This window comes from Cydia splendana, chromosome 4, assembly GCF_910591565.1.
Source record: "Cydia splendana chromosome 4, ilCydSple1.2, whole genome shotgun sequence".
NCBI classification, from domain to species: domain Eukaryota; kingdom Metazoa; phylum Arthropoda; class Insecta; order Lepidoptera; family Tortricidae; genus Cydia; species Cydia splendana.
The window spans coordinates 11,023,851-11,044,320 of NC_085963.1; the positions used below are offsets into that span (position 1 = coordinate 11,023,851).

The following is a 20,470-nucleotide window of genomic DNA, read 5'->3' on the forward strand; positions in this document are numbered from 1 at the left end:
ACGACGAAAAGAAAAAATAATAAATAAACGGGTTTATAACGTTGTATTTAGTATATAAGTCGTAAAAATAGGACAAGATTTCATTTATTACAGATGTTCCTTTAATTTGGCAAATCAAACATTTCAGGACGATTTTATGAATACCGTTTCTGCGAAAAAAATCTTCATTTCAAATAACGTTTCAATATTTAATAATCTGGTGCTTCTGAATAATAAAATTAATCCTTATTCGGCGTTCATCAATCCATGTCTGGTTCAATTTATCATTGGAGCTGTTTTAATCCGTTTAATTGACATTTCAGCTCGTTATGTAAACGATAGATTCCGTGCAATTAATTACAGCCCCTCGGTAAACAGAATAAATGACCGATGTTTTCATGCGTCAGAGCAAACGCTATAGTTCGTTTTTTTAGCATTAGAAAGAAGGTAAGCGATCTTGACATGTCTTTTAATTGAAAAATGCTTTTTTTTAAATCAGTAACTATGTATTACTTATGAAAGCAGAAGAATATAAATGATTGTACCAGATTCATAATTGTTACATATTTGCCGTGACTTATTTTTAAAACGTGCTTTTCAATTAAACGATACATCAAGATTGTTTACCTTTTTTCTAATGCTAAAAAACCAACTATAAATGTGCAAACAAACTTAGGAATAAGTGGAACAATAGTTATTTGTACAACAAGAGATCAAAGTTTGATATTTCTTCGAGTGCTTATTTTGAGTCCCGTGCAAGCGAAAGATTCTATAATACTCTACTAATACTCGCTACGCTCGTGAATCTAATTTAGAATCTTGAGCGTAGTAAGGGATTCAAAAGCGCACGAGATGTAAATAACTTTGATCTCGTGTAGACCGTGTAGTACACAAAATTTTTCACCCTAAGCAGTGAGAACATACCTAGAGGGACAGAGATAATAGAACCCAAGTATATCGAACTTGTATTAGACCCCGCATGTTGAAATGACATTTGACTATAAAGGTCACTTGAATGTCACTTTGTCCCACTCAGTGAGCAAAATGCGATTTTGCTCACTGAGTGAGACAAAATGACTCAGTGAGCAAAATCGCATTTTGCTCACTGTTTTTAAGAAGCAAAGTACCCTTGTTCGAGCTGCTGAGGTGAAAAAATATTTTTCTTTAAATTATATAAGTTGAAAAAGATATAAATCAGTTCTTGACTTCCTTTACGGTAAAACATCCTTTCAATTACAGTAACTTACTTATACCTACCTACTGGTATCTTAAAGAAGGAATACGAAATATTGAAACAACATTTCTTTGTTAAAGTAGCTTACGACAAAGGAATCTCGAGCGCCTTTTGATTGACGATTTTCTAAGAGGGAAAGATTTTCATCGCAGGAAATTAGAAGTTGGACAATTTCTCTTCGGAGGGAATTTTTAATATCTCCATGTATTAAGATTTACCTCCGGATTACTGGTGCGGCTACGTGACTCGAATAAAGGTTGACGGATTAATACAAACTATATTTATAAAGCGTTTCTCTCCATAATCTTGATAGCAAATAGAAACCTAGATTCCAACATTAAACACACATAACAAATAAGGAATTAACCGACCGTATTATACCTACCTAAACGTCAAAACTGTCTTCAAATTTATGTAGAGGTAAATAAACGGAACTGAGCAAGATACTTGGGGTAGACGAGTTCTCGAGTGGAGACCGCGCATCGGCAAACGTAGCGTAGGACGCCCTCAGACTAGATGGAGCGATGACCTTCGCAAGGCGGCTGGCAAGAGCTGGATCAGAGTTGCCGCAAATCGTGCTCAATGGCATGCAATAGGAGAGGCCTATGTCCAGCAGTGGACAAGAGTAGGCTGATGATGAGCAAGATACGTCAGTTGAATATTAGACTGGTTGGCTAAACTCCTGCAAAATAAACTCCAGCGTCGAGGTAAACTTCGACTGTGTTATAATGACTAACACCTGGCTGCATAAACTAAACGTATTTGTCAATGACTGTTCAAGACACTCACGTTACGTCAATGAATAAACGCGTATAAATATTGAATAAAAATATGAATGATACATACGGCAAGTTCCATTATAGAGAACTCTTAGTTTCCCCTCCTGGATGCCCTCTTGGCAGGCGTGCATTCTCATCTTGCACTCGCTACCGTGAGTGTTGTGGTCGGACGCGCAGATCGGCGCAAGCGTCGCGTCGCAGACAGGACATGCGCACTGCGCTGCGCCTCCGCGGGAGACGCACGCGCCGCCCCATGGACATGTTGTACGGGCGCATGGGTTCGCCTCACCTATGAGGGGCGCTATTGTTAAGTTTCACTACTATACATTGTCGTACATTTATCTACATATTTTGTACATACACAATTATCTTATATACAAATTATGTTCATAAAGAAGTGCAGGGCGTGCTGAAATCATGGTTCTGTCGACTTATGCTCAGCGGTTTATAGTATAATTTTAGTGTTGCATGCGTATTTAGGGTAGGTACGGTAACAGCTTACTTGTATATGCTTATTTGTATATGCTAATTTTCCACTAATATGTTACTAAATGAAAAGTAGAAGGATGTTATTAACAATCATCAGAAATCGCAAAAAAATTGTAGCATTCGCAGTGTAGCATTGCTGCGTTAATGGGATCTGTGGGTATATATTTATATCCAGATTCAGCGAAATTTATTTGATTTGTTACAGTTAAAACTTAACAGTAATATGAATTTTAATTGATCATCTCTCTAGGAATGCATTTTAAAAATTCCTTTATGCGCTACAAAATTTGCGATGCCTGTTCATTTGTACATAAATTACTATCATGACACTTACCACATGCTCCCATATAAGCAGTCCTGACATCTCTGTTGTCACGACAAGCCGTCCGGTCCAGCAGGCAGGGGCTGTCGTACGTCCGGCCGTCAGTCCCGCACACCGGTCGCACGATGGCTTCGCATTCCGGACCACAGCCGCAAACGGCGACGCCCCGCGAGTCCAGGGAGCAATGTTCGCGGACACCGCATTTTACCGAGTCGCATGGGTGTTGAGCTAAAAAAAACTATTATTAACGAAAAAATATAATATCAGGGTATTTACCTAACCACTAAATAGCGTGAATGAGTATGACATTAGGCTACTGAGTTGATTGGACTTGCTAGCGTGTAGCTTGCTTGTTAGTGATTTTATTGACCGCTTTTTCGGTGAGTTGAGGTCGCTGTGGGATTAAAATAATTAATTTACGAACAAAACATCAGTTAGTGATTCTTATTTGAGTAGGACGCAACGAATAAAAGTTTTAAAAGTCTTTATTGTAAGACTCTTTTTTGTGACAGTCAACTCTTATATTTGAACTGACAGCTGTTATAAACCAGCTTTTATTATTCAGGATCTCTATTACTTTCTTGGTCGTTTAACGTAGACTAGAATTCAAAGGCTTGGAAAGTCATGAATTTACTTTGTTGGTGAAGAAAGTTCTTCTTAATAAATTAATTAATGACTTTGAGATTTAGATCTTTCTTATTTTTAAATTAAAAGTTGTTACGGTTTCACTTACAATTTTGTTTAAGATTCTTGTGAAATAATTGAAAGTAATTAAAATTAATAATTATTTGGGGCAAATAAACTAAGTTGACTTCGAGCGCTCAATAAGATGGCTATATTATTCACGTACTTTCACCTACTATATAAAACAGTTTGAAATGCTATCGCTTCATGATCTTGCCACCCACTTTACAAAAAAGCGGCCAAGGGGATGTCGGGCCATGTTCAGTGTAGTGTCGATTTCATACGATACGATCACAATATATAGACAGAATTAATGGCGTTTTTGGGTTCCGTAGCCAAAACGACATAAACGTAAGTTTTATAGTTCTTGTAGGTACATATGTAGTATCTACGTTAGAGTGAAAGCATTTTTTTTGTGTAAAAGCTATGCGCACCGAGCGGACAGAGACGGAACATTAAAAAGCTCAAGTACCTAACATTTAAAATATTTTTTGTTTAAGCTTGTTTCAAATTTAGGATAATCCTCAACACATCAGGTTTTATTTAGAATGACTATTTACTGAATATGTTCTCGCAAAAAATTCGTAGGTACACATCATTTTTTCTACTAGGTACGTTACTATCGATTGCATTTATGTATCGATACCTCTCTACTCTTCTCAAGTGTCATCGATACGCACAAAAACAACAACCTATCGAAAAACGATACACAAGGGGACGATGTTACAACGAAAGAAATAACGGGAAATTACCGATCCGCTATCAATCGATCAAGAAGTATCCCTTGCGTAGTTCTTGTATAAGAGAAATTCGACATACCGGAAGCACATTTTCCTCTGTAGGCAATCGTAAGTTGCTGCCGTATGCGACACGACTCCCGCCTGAGCGCGCATTCACTAGGGTAGTCTTTGTAGTCGGACCCGCACACTGCCGACCCTGATCTGGCAATCAGGTCGCAGGGCGGGCCGCATCGGCAGACAGGCGCGCGGGCCTCGTTCAGTTGGCAAATACCGCCGTCCGCGCACTCGTGCTCAGCGCACGGATCTGCAACAAAATATTACATTAAAAATACTTGTATAACTGGACAACATATTTAATAGATAATATTAAACTCAAACGCAAGGCGGGTTCTCTGTTTGTAGGAGCTTTTCGCTACGTACGGTTTTTCTCGTGTTGTCGGCTACACTCGTAGAACGTAGCTCGCCCTAGCACTAAATGTGTTATAGTAGGTACCTATGCAATCGTACCTATGCATAATAACTTACTACAATCCTCTTAGTTCACGCACTACTAACGCGATGTCACATTAAGCTGAAATGAGTATTTTCATATTTTGAACGACATTGAAAAACCGCAATGGAATTTCTATGTAATAACAGATATGCATCATTATAGTAATATATTACAGCAAGTTTATTTCAATGCTGCGCCTAAATAAATTTTCAAGTTCACTATAATAAACTTCAAGTTACTCTTCTACTAAGCAAAATTATTTCACTTAGCTGGAAACTAAGAAGGGGTAGCTTTGCTTTAATCTTGTTACAACGAAACGATATAAAAAATATGCGTTTTGACCAAGACTGGTCAATATATCTTCAAATACCTTTAGTAGAAGCTCTGACGCACTAACCATGAAACGTAAAAAATCCGTATGACAACACGGGTCAAAAAGGGAAAGGGGTCTATATCCAGAAGGGAGGCAGAGTTCGAGCCGAAACAAGACGTAATTGAATAAAAGCACAAAAGCGAGCTAGTAAAGTAAACAGAACCTCACAAAGGACGTCGGAATGTGCGGGCATTCGGTCTTGAACAAATTTAGTTCAGATCGAATGCTCTGGGACAAGGTCTCTGAAAAGGGTTGGCGATTGTAGGTTGTTGAGAAAATAAGATATTAAATTAGGTACTAATATAATAAAGAACACCAAGGAAATTTGAAAGCATCTTGCTGTTGCTCTAAGAAATATGAATTTGTATTCGATGTCTTTTTTAATTTCCGTCTTACACTTAGCTGTATTAAGGCGAAAGAAAAATTCAAACATTTTTCAATTTCTTGATTAAAGTGAAATTCATTAGTAAGAATGTTAATTGGTCTATTCACGCTGAAAGAAAAACGCTAACTCAGTGTAATTGTTTCTTCGAAATTAATTATGCAAAAACTACGTAGTGTTTTGTAATTTAAAATTATTAAGGAGAAAAAAAAACTGCACCACTGCATTTCACACACACACTTTTTTATTCGTTTTGCAGTTTTGTCGTGTCTATATTGTAGTACAATCACGACGGAATACACTAAAAAATAACATGTGGTTACGTGTATTGGTTGGTGGTGGTGGCGATTTGTGCGTACTTATGCCAAATGTATACTTTAGTGTTTAACTCATTCAGGGCCAAGAACCCGACAGTCGAGTACACTGTTCGTAGCGACTACGCGTTCCATACGGCGAAAACGTGGCGACGCGCTTCGAGCGTAACCCGTAGCACTTAGTAGCAATGAATGTGTTTTAAACTTTATAAACTAAAAAAAAAATGGGCCCACCCCGCGTTCGATACAGATTAAATGCGGATATTTACGAGCATTTTAGGGAAAATATTTACCTATTTTTTAATGTTAATTTATCCTTTAAGTAAATTAATTATCCATTGTTTGTAAAGAACAAAAAGTTAACATGACGACGAAACCCGAAAATTTACGTTATAGACATCACGCAAGAATCTTCCTTCAATAAAGGACGAGCAACAAGGCGTGTCGTGTCGTGTCTCCCTCCTTTATGACTACCTCCGCATAACGCAGCCAACACAAAAACTTACGGTCAATACTTTGTAAACTAATCTGTGGCCGGATGAACTCAGTTTCATCTTCAATATAATACTAGCACATGTTGTTCATTGAAAGTTATTTTTGTTGATATTTTTAAATCGCAAGCACATACTATTTCTAGTTGGTAAGCCATGAACTCCATTCTTACCCGTCCTGATTTCATTCCCACATGCCGCGTCATCTCCCACGAGGCATGAAGTATTGACCGCACATTGTTACCCCTATTTTAATAAAGCTGACCGTTCACGAATTCTTTTCAAGCCGCGGCACCCATTAACGTAATTTTCCTCATTCGTAATAATTAATTTTGCTCATTAAAATGAGCCAGGTTTGTGTTACTGTTTGTTTAGAACATTGTTTCTTGAAACTTAATTTGTAGCAGAAGAATGATAATGATACGAATCGTTGGATCTTTTGTTCTATTTTAATGATTATTTTATTCATAATGTATACTTTGGAGTTAAACTCTCACTCATGGAATATTTTGGTATGTGTGATTGATAAGAAAGTATAAATTAAACTGCTTGTGTTACAAATTACAAATCATACTAAAATAGATGTGATATACCTAAAACTTAATTCAGATCCAAACTACGTAAAGCCTGACCAGTAATATATTTGTTCATCTGTAGAATGTTTATAGAGGCTATTCTGACTGTCCAAAATTAATGGAGACGTGACATTGCTTATGATCACTTCCTTTTGAATGAATGAATTAATGTAAGTATAGAATCGATAACTGAACCACTCGGCGTTCAAAATTATCATAATAATAATATTCACTTCGAGATGCCGAGACAATTAAGTTTACTACGAATAGCGGACAATGTATATTTACATGCTTGTTAAATATATTGCTCAAGAACAAGAATCCAGAAGTTCGTCGTAACATTGCCGTAATTTGATTTATTACGAGGTGAATGAAAATTCAAACAATTTACCTCCCGCCCTGATTCGGTTTACCGCAAAAATTGAACCGTAAATTACTTACCGTGAATCAAGCTTTAAATTTACTGCGAATATCGTATGCTCAAAGCCTCATAATAGTAGGCATAAATTGGACAATTAAAATAGCTTCCATAATATTTTTAGCTTGAAATGATTCTCTAGCACCTAATGAAGCTCTAGTACCATAAATCAGGTAACTAATATAGTTCTTAATACAACTATGGTCCAGTTTTTAACGTTAATATTGATTTTGGAGCTAAGGTACAGTAATGCTCTTTATATATTACATATATATACTCAACATATTTTGAAAAATAAATTATACATATTTTACTGAAACTTGAATTTGGATCATAGTTGTAAGTTGCGGACTAAAGTTACCTGCTTTTACGGTACCGGACACATTTTAATAAAAATATTAATATGAGCAAGCAATAGCAAGTGTTCCTTGGCATCCCAAATAAATTGAATTTAAAACCAAAAATACCCTTTTTCCAATAGATTCGTTTCTATAGCTAAAACCAATATGCATTACAGAGGGCATCCAATCCAATCATAACTCCGAATGCCGTTTGCAATGGGCAATATAGGCAATTGCCTACAACCTACCTTTACCATATTTCATTTGTACAACAAATTAATAAACTCTTTGAACTCATTTATAAGTATAATATAAAAACATGGCGGTAATGGACACCAAAATCTGGAGCATTTATAAGAGCGAAAATCAGTGCATCTCGCTACTTATTATATTGGTACAAGTAGAAACAAAGAGTTTTTATTTTATTGTGTCTCGAGTTTAATATTTGAAGGTGCTTCGCATTGATCACAGCGAATCAAGGTTTCATCAATGTTTGCCATAAGTGTATTTTGATCCTGATACTTACCGGTAACTTAGGTTAAGTAGTTGATTAGTTTGTAATTTTATTGCAGTGCCCTTATAGGGTTGTGTTGAAACATAGTTATACAATAATCATAAGATCTTTTTGTACACACAAAGCAATGATTAAAATAATTATACAATAATCATAAGATCTTCTTGTACACACAAAGCAATGATTAAATGAATTGAATTGAATTGAATCAATCTCACTTAAGATTTACTAATTAGGGAAATAAGATAATGAGTCTTACCGCATTTCCCATGGTATTTAATAGTGATGTTGAGTTGATTGTCGCACGCTTGCTTGTCCAAGTGGCAAGTGGAGGGGTATTCCTTGCCATCAGTGCCACAAACAGTCTTCCTTCTCTGGCAACTGCGGGGACATCGGCACTCGGCTTGCCCAAAGTTGACTGCACATCTAGAGCCCGTAGGGCAGGTGACGCCCACGCAGGGGTCTCCGGCCTCTGTTAAAAATAATGTGTTATTAATAACTGAGCTACACGGAGAGCGCGCCAGCCGAGTGAGCTAGAAACACGTCGCTACGCCGTAGCATTGAAAATAAATTCGCAGCACTCCATCAACTTGCGGTCTACGGACGCTTACGGCTCGATTCGGAAAATGATTTAGATTTCTACTAGACTTCAACAAGTTACGATACGGATAATTTAAAGATATTTGTAAGATAGATATGTCAAATTTGACGTTTCCGCGATTCTGGAGGTCCTCTTGAACGATTTCGACAAGTTATGACTTAGATATCCAAGTCACATCTAGTCGATATATAATGTAGATCTAGTTGATCTCTAAATCGTCTCAAGATCTTATGATTATCTCGAAATCCGAATAGGCCTGTTACTCTTTTTTTTTCTTAGAAAGTTAGAAAGGTAATCTTTAATTTGAAAACCACGTTTTTGTCTGTATTCCTAACAAAATTTGAAATTTTAACCTTTTTAAACGCCCATTCAATTCATATAGAAAAGAGACTAATCCGAGAAGGCTTCTGGCATTTAATTAATGGTTATTAATATAACGACCTTTAAACTCTAAAATTAGACCTTATCACGACCCAAATCAGATCAAGCTAGCGAAAAGCGATAAGAAGAGCCGACCCCAAATAAACACGGGATAAGACCGGAGGATGGATGTAATAAAGGTATAGTAGAAGTAAATACCATACCAAATTACATAATTTAATAATTCCGTATTATTATCCAGTCTGCGACTTGGGAACACCCAAATATTCCGAAATATGTTTTCCGACTTTCATAACCTCGATTTTCAAATCACGATTTTTTTATACGTCCAAAATATCGAAATCACGACTTTGAAAACCACGAAAGAAGAAAATCACGACTGCGCTATTTCCGAATACTTAAAATCCGATTGTCATATGAACGAAAGCTTAAAGTTCCGATTTTTAAAAAATCCGAATTATTTTTTTCCGAATTGGTCAATTCCGAAAAATCATTGACCGATCGGAAATAAAATAATTCGGAATTCAGAAATTCGATCTTTTGTAAACTCGGAATAATGAAATTCGGGATTTTCAAAATGGACGTAATTAAATGGTCATCCGTTTTTAAAATTGATCTGCAAAAAAAATGCATTTAAATCATGCAGACATGCTAGAACTGCTACCTTTACAGAAACCAACTGCTACTAGAAAAGTGGGTTAGGATAGAACTGCAACCTTCACAGAAGCCAACTGCTACTAGAAAAGTGGCTTAGGTTAGAACTACGACCTTTACGGAAACCAACTGCTACTAGAAAAGTGGGTTAAGTTAGGTTAGAACTGCGACCTTCACAGAAACCAACTCCTACTAGAAAAATGGGTTAGGTTAGGTTAGAACTGCGACCTTCACAGAAACCAACTGCTACCAGAAAAGTGGGTTAGGTTAGAACTGCGTCCTTTACAGAAACCAACTGCTACTAGAAAAGTGGGTTAGGTTAGGTTAGAACTGCGACCTTCACAGAAGCCTACTGCTACTAGAAAAGTAGGTTAGGTTAGAACTGCGACCTTTACAGAAACCAACTGCTACTAGCGAAGTGGGTTAGGTTAGGTTAGAACTGCGACCTTCACAGAAACCAACTGCTATTAGAAAAGTGTGTTAGGTTAGAACTGCGATCTTTACAGAAACCAACTTCTACTCGAAAAGTGGGTTAGGTGAGGTTAGAGCTGCGACCTTCACAGAAACCAACTGCTACTAGAAAAGTGGGTTAGGTTGGGTTAGAACTGCGACCTTTACAGAAACCAACTGCTACTAGAAAAGTGGGTTAGGTTAGGTTAGAACTGCGACCTTCACAGAAGCCAACTGCTACTAGAAAAGTAGGTTAGGTTAGAACTCCGACCTTTACAGAAACCAATTGCTACTAGCGAAGTGGGTTAGGTTAGGTTAGAACTGCGACCTTCACAGAAACCAACTGCTACTAGAAAAGTGGGTTAGGTTAGAACTGCGATCTTTACAGAAACTAACTTCTACTCGAAAAGTGGGTTAGGTGAGGTTAGAGCTGCGACCTTCACAGAAACCAACTGCTACTAGAAAAGTGGGTTAGGTTGGGTTAGAACTGCGACCTTTACAGAAACCAGCTGCTACTAGAAAAGTGGTTTAGGTTAGGTTAGAACTGCGACCTTCACAGAAGCCAACGGCTACTAGAAAAATGGGTTAGGTTAGGTTAGAACTGCGACCTTTACAGAAACCAACTGCTACTAGAAAAGTAGGGGTAGGTTAGGTTAGAACTGCGACCCTCCCTCCCCTAGAAACCTACTGCTTACAGAAAAGTAGGTATAGGTTAGGTTAGAACTGCGACCCCTACAGTAAATAACTGTTTTTAAAAAAGTAGGTTTAGGTTACGTTAGAACTGCTGCCCCCCGTAGAAACGTAGGTACCTTTATTCATTAACAACAAATTCGGAATATCGTTATTCGGAATTTAAAAAATAGGAATCACGTCAAATCGGAATTCAAAATTTCGGAATTATGACAATTCGGAATTCGTGATATCAAAAATCGTAAATGTTAAATTTGGTGTTTCTCCCTATCGGAATTGTTATATTCGGAATTATGTGGTTCGGAATTTAAAAAATCGTCGGTTTTACTATTCGGAAATATAAAACTTCGTGATTTTCATCGTTCGGTAATTACGACAATCGGAATTTTGATGGGTCGAGCATTTATAAATCGGAATAATAAAATTCGATATTTTAAAATTCGGCATAAAATATTTCGGAATTATGTAGTGTACCCCTGCGACTTATTTGTGGATAAACCCAAAAATCTACACTGCGTAATGTTAGCGTTATTGTCACGTCTACTTAGCTAAGTATTTTAATTAATAAAAATACTAAACTTAATAGCAAATATTTAATTACTGTTTGATTGTACAGCACATTGACGTAAGTATAGCTGTAATGCTGTATACTAAATTAAGAAATAAATTACTAAGCGTTGTGTTCTATGGCCAGGTTTATCTCATTTTTTAAGTAGGTACAAAATTTACTGAACTAAATGTATAACAATGTAACGTTATATTTTTTTATCCCAGTCTATCTCAGTCTAAAGCCAAAAATATAAAATAAATATTGGATTCTAACTACCAATACGCTTTAGCGAATTTCATTTATTAATATTTACCTGACCGTACTACCTATGTCTACGCAATACTTTCTAAAACTTATGAACTCCTTAGTACCTGTACAATACTGGTAATTAACATACTACTAGCACTGTATTGTCATCAAACTTGCGAGTAGTGTGTTCTTGGGGGAGTCTGTGTGAAGTGACCTCCATATGCCTGAAGCATCCCTGAACACGATATGGTTCCTTAAATTGTCAAATAGAAGCTCACCACAACACTATTCATTAAGTTTATATAGCATCACTATTTAAAAAATTGTAAACTTCTCTTCCCTATTCTCAAATCTTTTACTTCTATCTATCTCTTTCCCTCTATTTTCTTCTTGGCAGCGCCGCGGCCTGAACTGACTCCATTCATAAAATAAACTGTAACTGGCCCCTGGTGACGCCAAACAGTAAAAGCCATGCATCAAAAAAAAAGAACACGATAGACATATAGAGATATAGATATTTTCTAATATTTTTTTGACTAAACATACCACATTCGCCGTCATGCTTGACGCGCAAGTTCAGTCTGCGCTCGCATGCCTCCTTGCGCAAGTAGCAATGGTTGCGGTACGTGCGGCCAGCAGTGGAACACACGGCGGCGGGCGCGGACGGACAGCTGACCGGGCACGCGCAGTGGGCCCGCCCGTCGCCGAGCGACACGCATTCCGCACCCCAGCGACAAAAAGTTTTCTCGCACGCTTCTGGAAAATCAAGTATCGATTAGTATGATTACCTTTTAGCATTCCAAGCAACTTAATTAAGGTCAGACAGCTGTGCCGTGGCTATCATTAGTCTTTCCCACAAATTAACACTAAGGTGGACATAATAATATGTAGGTAGCTAGATTACGAACTGTTTGTGTGTGATAAGTCGTAATTTATAATTCCGTCTATTTAATAAGAACTCCTAACATGTATTAGCCCTATATAATCAAAATCCCAGGTAATAAAAATAGAGCCATTATCATTTTTCATCATTATTATAATTTACATGAATCGAAATCTATCAATGTAACACTTTGCAAATTTCACTTGTTAAAGATGCACGTGCAGCGTTTCTTATTTCTCGACTGCGGGATGGGTTAAGATATTAGCAGTCTATGCATACACAATGTATGTTGATATGTTTGTGTCGTGTATTCCACCATATTTATTATCAATTGATAAAAAATATTCGTACAGGTGCCAATAAATAAACATAAATCGATGCGGGTGACATCGACATTTTCACGAAATAAAAAAAACACCGTCAAGTTTATATGTTACACTTTTTGCTCGATTTATTACGTTTTAATGGGAATCAATCAAATATTATAGGAAAACACTATGACTTCCCATTTTTGATAACAATACTAATTATATCCGTAAACATGCACAGTCATATAATTAATAATGGTAAAAAGTAACTATAACACTCGTTTTGTACACATATTTGATTACACAAACGGGTCTACCGCGATATAATGAAATAATTTTTTTCAATAGTTACTTTTTACACATATTTAATTACACAAACGGGTCTACCGCGATATAATGAATTTTTTTCTGTACGTTCGCATATATTCCCACTGTTTTCAAATAAATCAATTCAATGTCCCCGCAATGAAGTATAATAAAATAACAAAAACGTCAACATAAACTTAGGTACAAATTCTATACAAAATGTTTGATAGACGTGCTCGTGCCTAATTTTGCGAGATCTAAAGAGTGACACAATTTCCAATTTTCTACCTGGGGACTGCGGACCGTGACTAAATTATTAAGAAGGTCTAAAATATGATTCGAAAATCCGCTTTGGCTTCGGCATTGTGTTAACTTGGGCTTCGGGGAGTACCGATCCCGATCGTCTAGTTAAAATTCCAGGCAGATTGTCGGGCGTGAAGTCACACAGCGGTTTGGCAAAAGTTAATTCACAATTTTCTTCTCAATTCAAAGTTACAAGTGGTATCCGAAGACGCAAACGAAGCCTTTTTACGTAACTGACTCGATTTATAATGTAGGTTTTTCCAGGTGAATTTACTTGATTTATTTATAGTTTGTGAGTTTTTTAAGTTATTTTAATCTAGAAATTTGAAATAGTACAAAATCTAGTGAATAATGAAAATACAATCACATTTCGATCGGAGTTACACAATAAGGCCGCGGTCGTAATGTATGTTCGATCCGGAGCCATTTGTGTCAGGCAATTAGCTCCGGAATGGACATTGCCAAACAAATAACAATCGACAATATTACTCGACCCAATAATTAGAGTAATAGTTTGTAATTACTTTAAACTCCATATATTTCGGACGCTAAAGATGATGTTAGAGAATAATAAACTAGATAGACATACAAAAGTGTTACACTTGACTTTAACTATTAAAAAACAGGATTGAGACCAGATAGCGGCATCAGAGTCAATAACAATCTATAAAAAGAAAAGGGCCTACGTGTTATAGCAACAAGCTCACCTCCATCAAATCCAATCGGATCATACGGGATAAGTAAAGAAGGGTTCGTATAATACATAAAAGTTCCAGTCGTTTTGAGTTATTCAATACAGGCAATCAGAAACACTCTAAATAAAACTTTCCGCCCGAAGAAACGAAATTACTTATAGGGCTGAACACAAATTCGATATTGAATGCCTTTGGAACACTTGAAATGACAATATTTGAACGGCGGCTGCTGTGTGAACATATCACTCATCTAATTGCAAAATACGATATAAAATAAATTGAACAGAGAGCAATTAAAATGAAATGAAAACGCTTGAAAACTTTGTACGTATATGAAGGCTCATATAAAATGACAGGTTTTCTTTGATTGTATCAAGTGAACATTGATTGTATTAACTGTACTTATGTTTGGTATCTTAGTGTAGGTACATGAGAGGAAACACCTAAAATATCTGGTATCTAGGCTATCTAGGCTTGTGAAATAAATAACGCAATTTTGATCAAAAGCCAAAACCATCGTGTTTCTGATATTTCCTTACAAATTCCTTGATGCGAAACATTAACCACCCGCAACGGCAAAGAAGGCGACAAATTGTGTTTATTATTACATTTGTCTTCGCTGAAAAAGAGGTCAAGCGTCAGGATTCAGCCGCGAACTCATTTCCTTGATTTTTATTTAAAGGCCGAAGACGAATCCGCTTCAAGAAAAGAAAGCAGTAGGAAATAACAATTTTGTAGGAGACAAATAAAATGTTAGAGCGCATCGCGAAGAGAAGACTGAGATAAATGGAGACAGGAGGGGAGATAAAAATGATGGCGGATGCTCCGCGAAGGGAAGAAAATTAGGAAATTCACCGCCGCGCTTTTCCAGGACCGAGCGGGCTGTTTAAATTATCTAAATATAACTTCCTACTTAATACGGGCCGAACATTCCGAAAGATAAGAGCTGGCTCCATATGAGCGCTTATTAGATTCAATAAAGATCCCAGGCCAAGGCTCTTTCATTTATATTCCAGTGTACGTTCTAAAATTAAAGTAATATACATATTTACATAAATACACAATATAAATTATCTTGTCTTAATGTAACAATTAATATTTTTACTAATATTATTATGATTATTCCCAACTAGCAAAATAGTCGTATAAGAATTGATTTACTCAGCCTGTAATCGTATAACAGCCGAGTTACTGTTGTTGAAACACCAATATATCGTATAATAGCGGTTTACTCGACTATTTAGCAATTTTCGCTAATTAGTGCTATAATCATGTCGTATAAACGTTTATAGCACTATCTTTTAGCACTTTTATTCCACCTTTTAATAAATGCTGAGTTAGCGCTACTAAATCACTTTTATTCCGCATAATTGTTCTATTAAAATCATATAACAGCTATAGAATAGCTAATTGTCTGAATAAGGCGCTTTAATACAACTGTTACTCAATTCTCTTCTCTGTTGCTATAAAAGCTTATTAAAAGCAATCCAATAACCATTTGGCAACAATGCTGCTGTAACAGCGCGCTTATATCGTAATTCGGGTAATGGGGTTCAAACCGCTGTTATAGGAGCTGAAGTGTATTTACAGGTTTTATTCAAAATGTATTCAGCTTAGAGTACTTTTAAAGAGTTTTGAACTACATTAACAGCACAAGTCAGCCATGTTGTCGTTTCAATATAGTCCGGTGGCCAACTGCATGAAACCCTACCTGATAAAAAAATAGAAAAATCCTACTCTGTAGGGGTAGCTGACTTTTAGTAGCATCAACTGCTCTTGGTCGGCCGCGGCTTAATTTGGCAAATTTTGCGCAAATGGCAAAATAGTGGCACAAAAATTCATCAAAAAAAAAACCCCATCGTATAATAGAATTGAGGACAGCAAAACAAAAGTGGTCAGCTACATCCTGTGTTGGCAGGTTCCTGTGTCCTACCGAATTTGTGGTACAACGTGACAGCTACAATTTACCTCATCGAAAAATAGAATGAAAAAAACTGATTGTAATACCTACATTAAATTTGTTGACGTATGTCTTGGTCGGTCTCACCTTAGCCTGGCAGCTTTTGCAGTCCGTCCGCATTAAAAAAAATGTCAATGGCAGCTATCCTACCATACAAGTGACATTCTATTTTTCGATGAGGTAAATTGTAGCTCACTTGGTACCACAAATTCGGTCGGACACAGGAACCAGCCAACACAGGATGTAGCTGACCACTTTTGTTTTTTGATGAATATTTGTACCACTTTTTTGCCACTTGCGCAAAATTTGCCAAGTTAAGCCACGGCCGTCCAAGAGCAGTTGAAGCTGCTAAAAGTCAGCTACCCCTACAGAGTAGGATTTTTCTATTTTTTTATCAGGTAGGGTTTCATGCAGTCGGCCACCGGACTATAAATCCATAAACATGGCGACATCATGTGCTATAAGTGTAGCAGTAAACGCAGTTACTCGACTTATAGTCGAATTAATGAGATATAAGAGAAACTAGATCGTGTAAGCAAATTTTTACTTATTTTAATTAATATTTTTTTATTGAAATTTAAGAAAATAGACGGCCCATGAATATATATGAACCAGTGCCTTTGGTTTTATCAATAAAGTATTTTTCGCGCTAGGTTTTACTGTATTACGTGTACTTACAGACAGTAAAAACTTATGTACACAATCACGGTAAAAATAAATGTCATGGATGACAGCAGTAAAAAAATACTTAAGTACCTTTTTGTTTTATTAGACACGTGAAGACGATTAGGCCTCAAACATAATAAAATAATTGTAATATAATCGCTTACCTGAGATCGTTTTTAGCACATATTAGTTGAATAAAAGCATTTACTGCACTCTTACACATTTAAAATGCCGAGTAAAAGCAATTCGGCTACTTTTACGAAACATTTTTGCTGAGAAAAAGCAGTGCGGCTGCTTTTATAGAACACTTTCACTGAGTAATAGTAAATTGCTAATGTTTATAGAACAAATAGTCGAATAAAAGCACTATCGTTGCTATTAAAACACCAGAAGCGCTTTTATCCACTTTTACTCAACTCTTGCAGCATTGATTTGCTTCTTATACAGCGCTTACTCGATTTTTATAACACTTTTAGTCTGTATAAGTGCGCCTTTTCGCGTTGAGTAAACGCTTACAGGACTTTTATTCGACTGTTTTTACACCTTTTATAGCACCAAAAAGCGAAAATAAAAACGTGCTCTCAACTTTTATAGCACATAGATTTGCTAGTTGGGTTGTTTATTGTAAATACCTATTGTGCGTGTAATGTAATAAGTAACTAAAAAATAAATTTACAAGTCTAGGACCTGTTTTATAATTATCAATTTTCAACACAAAATAATATTAAATGTACTGTGGCTGACAGATTTTAACCACGCATTCCTGAGGTCAAAAGGAGCAAAAAATATATGACTGTCGGTTAAATTTGGCAAAAAAAATAATTTGTTATTGCGTGTTTGTGTATTTTCAGCACACAACACGTTATTTCTTTTTTCATCTTGGCGGAAAAAAAATTACAATGAATAAGTTAAGATTTTTTAATTTTAAGATAATTTTTTAAATAAAAAGCGTATTTCACTGATTTATTACAGAAATAAATTTTGACAAGAATTATAATTATCTCTAAAATAAGAGCGATTTCAGAAAACTTTGTATTACATTTTAGTACCTAAATGCGTTCAAGTAATGCACCTTTAACCCTTCTTTGCATGATTTCTTATTTTTGCCCGAAATGAATATATGTGTCACGTAATTGTTTATTGATTCTGGGAAAAATAAAAAAAAAATATATAACATCAATTTTGACTGCGAAGTCAGTGTTAGAAATTGAATAGGCTAATTTATATTTATGTAAATATATAATTTTCATTAAGAGATACTTAATAAAAATCTTACCATCAGAAAAGTACACTATTTGTGATATATGTACCTATGATAAAGTTTTTAAATATGAAACAATTACAAACCCCGAAAGGCCCAACTTTCCCGACATTTCGTCTTAAAACAATTGTAATTTTTATAAATTAAAATACTGCGTAAATTTATGTAAAAAATCAGTCAATGGATTAGTGTTGAAAGTTGACAGTCTTAAAAATAAATATCAATCACCTCCGAAAGTACCTTTATTTCATAGGACAATGTTATGATGGAAATTTCCATCACCATGCAAAGAAGGGTTAAAATCTGTCGGGTTACTCGAGCCCACGAACCCATATTTATAAGAATAAGAATAAGAATAAGAATAAGAAATGTTTATTAGCACAAATAATAATTAATAACACAAGATGAAATAACACAAAACTAAGATTCAATTACATAAATATTTGTGCCAAAAGGTCCCCACTCAGCTTTTTGTCACGTTGTGTATCCTAGGACACACAACGTGACGCTGATTTTCAGTGAGGCCTGGTAAAAGACTAAAGCTAAAACTAAAACTAGGTATATGGTGGCAGAACCAAAACAAAGGAATTCAACAATGAATAAATAATAATTATAAGGCTATTGATTTTATACATATCTATGTATCTTCTTTTGTCGGGCGCGTATGTGTATGTATGTGTGTGTGTGTGTATGAGTATGTGTGATGTTTATTTGTTGGCACGGTTGCCTAAGTGCTACAATTTTTGTTTATCTAGCAGAAAGTTCTGGAGTTTTACTTTAAAAGAGGCGACTGATAAACAATTTCGTACTGGTGGTGGCAAGTCGTTCCAGCACTTTGTGGCAGCAAAACGGAAGCTGCCACGGAAGGCAGCCGTGCAGTGTGTTGTGCGGTGTGTAAGTCGTGTTGCGTGTCTCATAGCACGTTGGGAAAAGTTTATTTTGTCATAAAGGTATGATGGTTCTCTATTTTTTATAATTCCAAAAAGTAAGGTCGCAAAATGGAGAGATCTACGGGAGGCCATATTCATTAGGTTGTATTGATTTAAAAAAGGAGTGACGTGAGCACGTCGAGGGATGGGAAAGCAGAAACGGGCACAAGCATTTTGAATTCGTTGCAGCATTTTCTTAGTGCGATATAGTAAGCGTTCACAGATGACTACATCTGCGTAATTAAGTTTTGACAGTATGAGCGCCTCACATAACTTAATGCGCATGTCAACGGAGAGACACTCACGGACTTTGTACAGAACCTTGAGACGATAAAAACAGTTGCGCATTGTTTCCGAGATATGTTTCTCAAATCTCAGAGACTCATCCATTAACAGACCTAAATTACGAGCCTCTACAACTCTCTCTAAATGAGATCCATTGATTGTAATTTGTGGGTTATGTCTTGTAACTATTTCAATCTGTTTTTTTGTACCCAACAGCATAAATTTAGATTTAGAGGAGTTTAACTGTAAATTATTCTGGTGACACCAGTTGACTATGCTGGATAAATCATCGTTAAGTTTATTTACAGCTATGCTTGTGTCACTTGCTTTGAAAGATATATATAATTGAGTGTCATCCGCGTATATGTGATACTTACAATTTTGTATGTTACTAATTACATCTGCACTATACAGACTAAATAGGATAGGTCCTAGAATCGAACCCTGTGGAACACCTCTAGTGACCGGTAATGTGCTTGAGAGTAACTCAGTGCCATCCTCATGACAAATTTTGACATACTGCGTACGATTAGTAAGGTAACTATGAAACCATTTCAGAGCCAGTGTGTCAAAACCATAGAAGGCTAATTTAGATAAAAGTAAAGTCGTGTCAATCGTGTCAAATGCGCGAGAGAAGTCAAGTAACACCAGTATTGTTGCCTCACCAGCGTCTTGTGCAGCTAGGACATCATCGACCACATTTAAATGGCTGCATCATGGTACAGGAATTTGTTCATCACTGAGTTGACCGGAGGTCACGGCAAGTAAACAAAAATAGAACAGTGTGAAAAAATATACACAACAATAGAAAAAACAAAACTACCTATATTAATCGAAAAATAATTATATAACACACATTTGCATCCTGATATCCTAGATTTATGGCCTCCTACGTGACAACAGTGCACTGACACTGGGAACATTTGATTAATAGTGAACGAAAGTCATGCGATGACGAATGTTCTAAGTAATAAGCCAGAAATAATACAACAAGTGTACAATACTCTTGGCGTGGAGTTTGCCCACGTAATGCGAGGAGCGTCCTTGCGAGACTCAGGACAAAGCAATTTTGTTGGCTCAAGACGCCGGCGGAGTTGGCATGTCACCCGCACCGCACACATGCGAACCGCTGATAAGGTCCGTGTTTTACTACTCCTACATATAAGGATAT

The 20,470-nt window shown here is 36.3% G+C and overlaps 1 protein-coding gene across 7 annotated transcripts in view; it reads right to left on the reverse strand.

Moving 5' to 3' along the window:
* The window catches only part of LOC134789912 (agrin-like), a 224,841-nt gene that overhangs the window by 22,718 nt on the left and 181,653 nt on the right, over positions 1-20,470 (reverse strand). For all 7 annotated transcript variants that reach the window (XR_010144131.1, XM_063760601.1, XM_063760599.1 and 4 more), the window contains 5 exons: positions 12,250-12,459; positions 8,388-8,600; positions 4,307-4,531; positions 2,816-3,031; positions 2,060-2,281 (listed from right to left, as the gene is read on the reverse strand). Coding sequence is in view for 6 of the 7 variants with exons in the window: in XM_063760601.1 (XP_063616671.1) it covers positions 2,060-2,281; positions 2,816-3,031; positions 4,307-4,531; positions 8,388-8,600; positions 12,250-12,459 (1,086 nt within the window). In the remaining variant the exon portion in view is untranslated. The remainder of the gene's footprint in view (positions 1-2,059; positions 2,282-2,815; positions 3,032-4,306; positions 4,532-8,387; positions 8,601-12,249; positions 12,460-20,470) is intronic.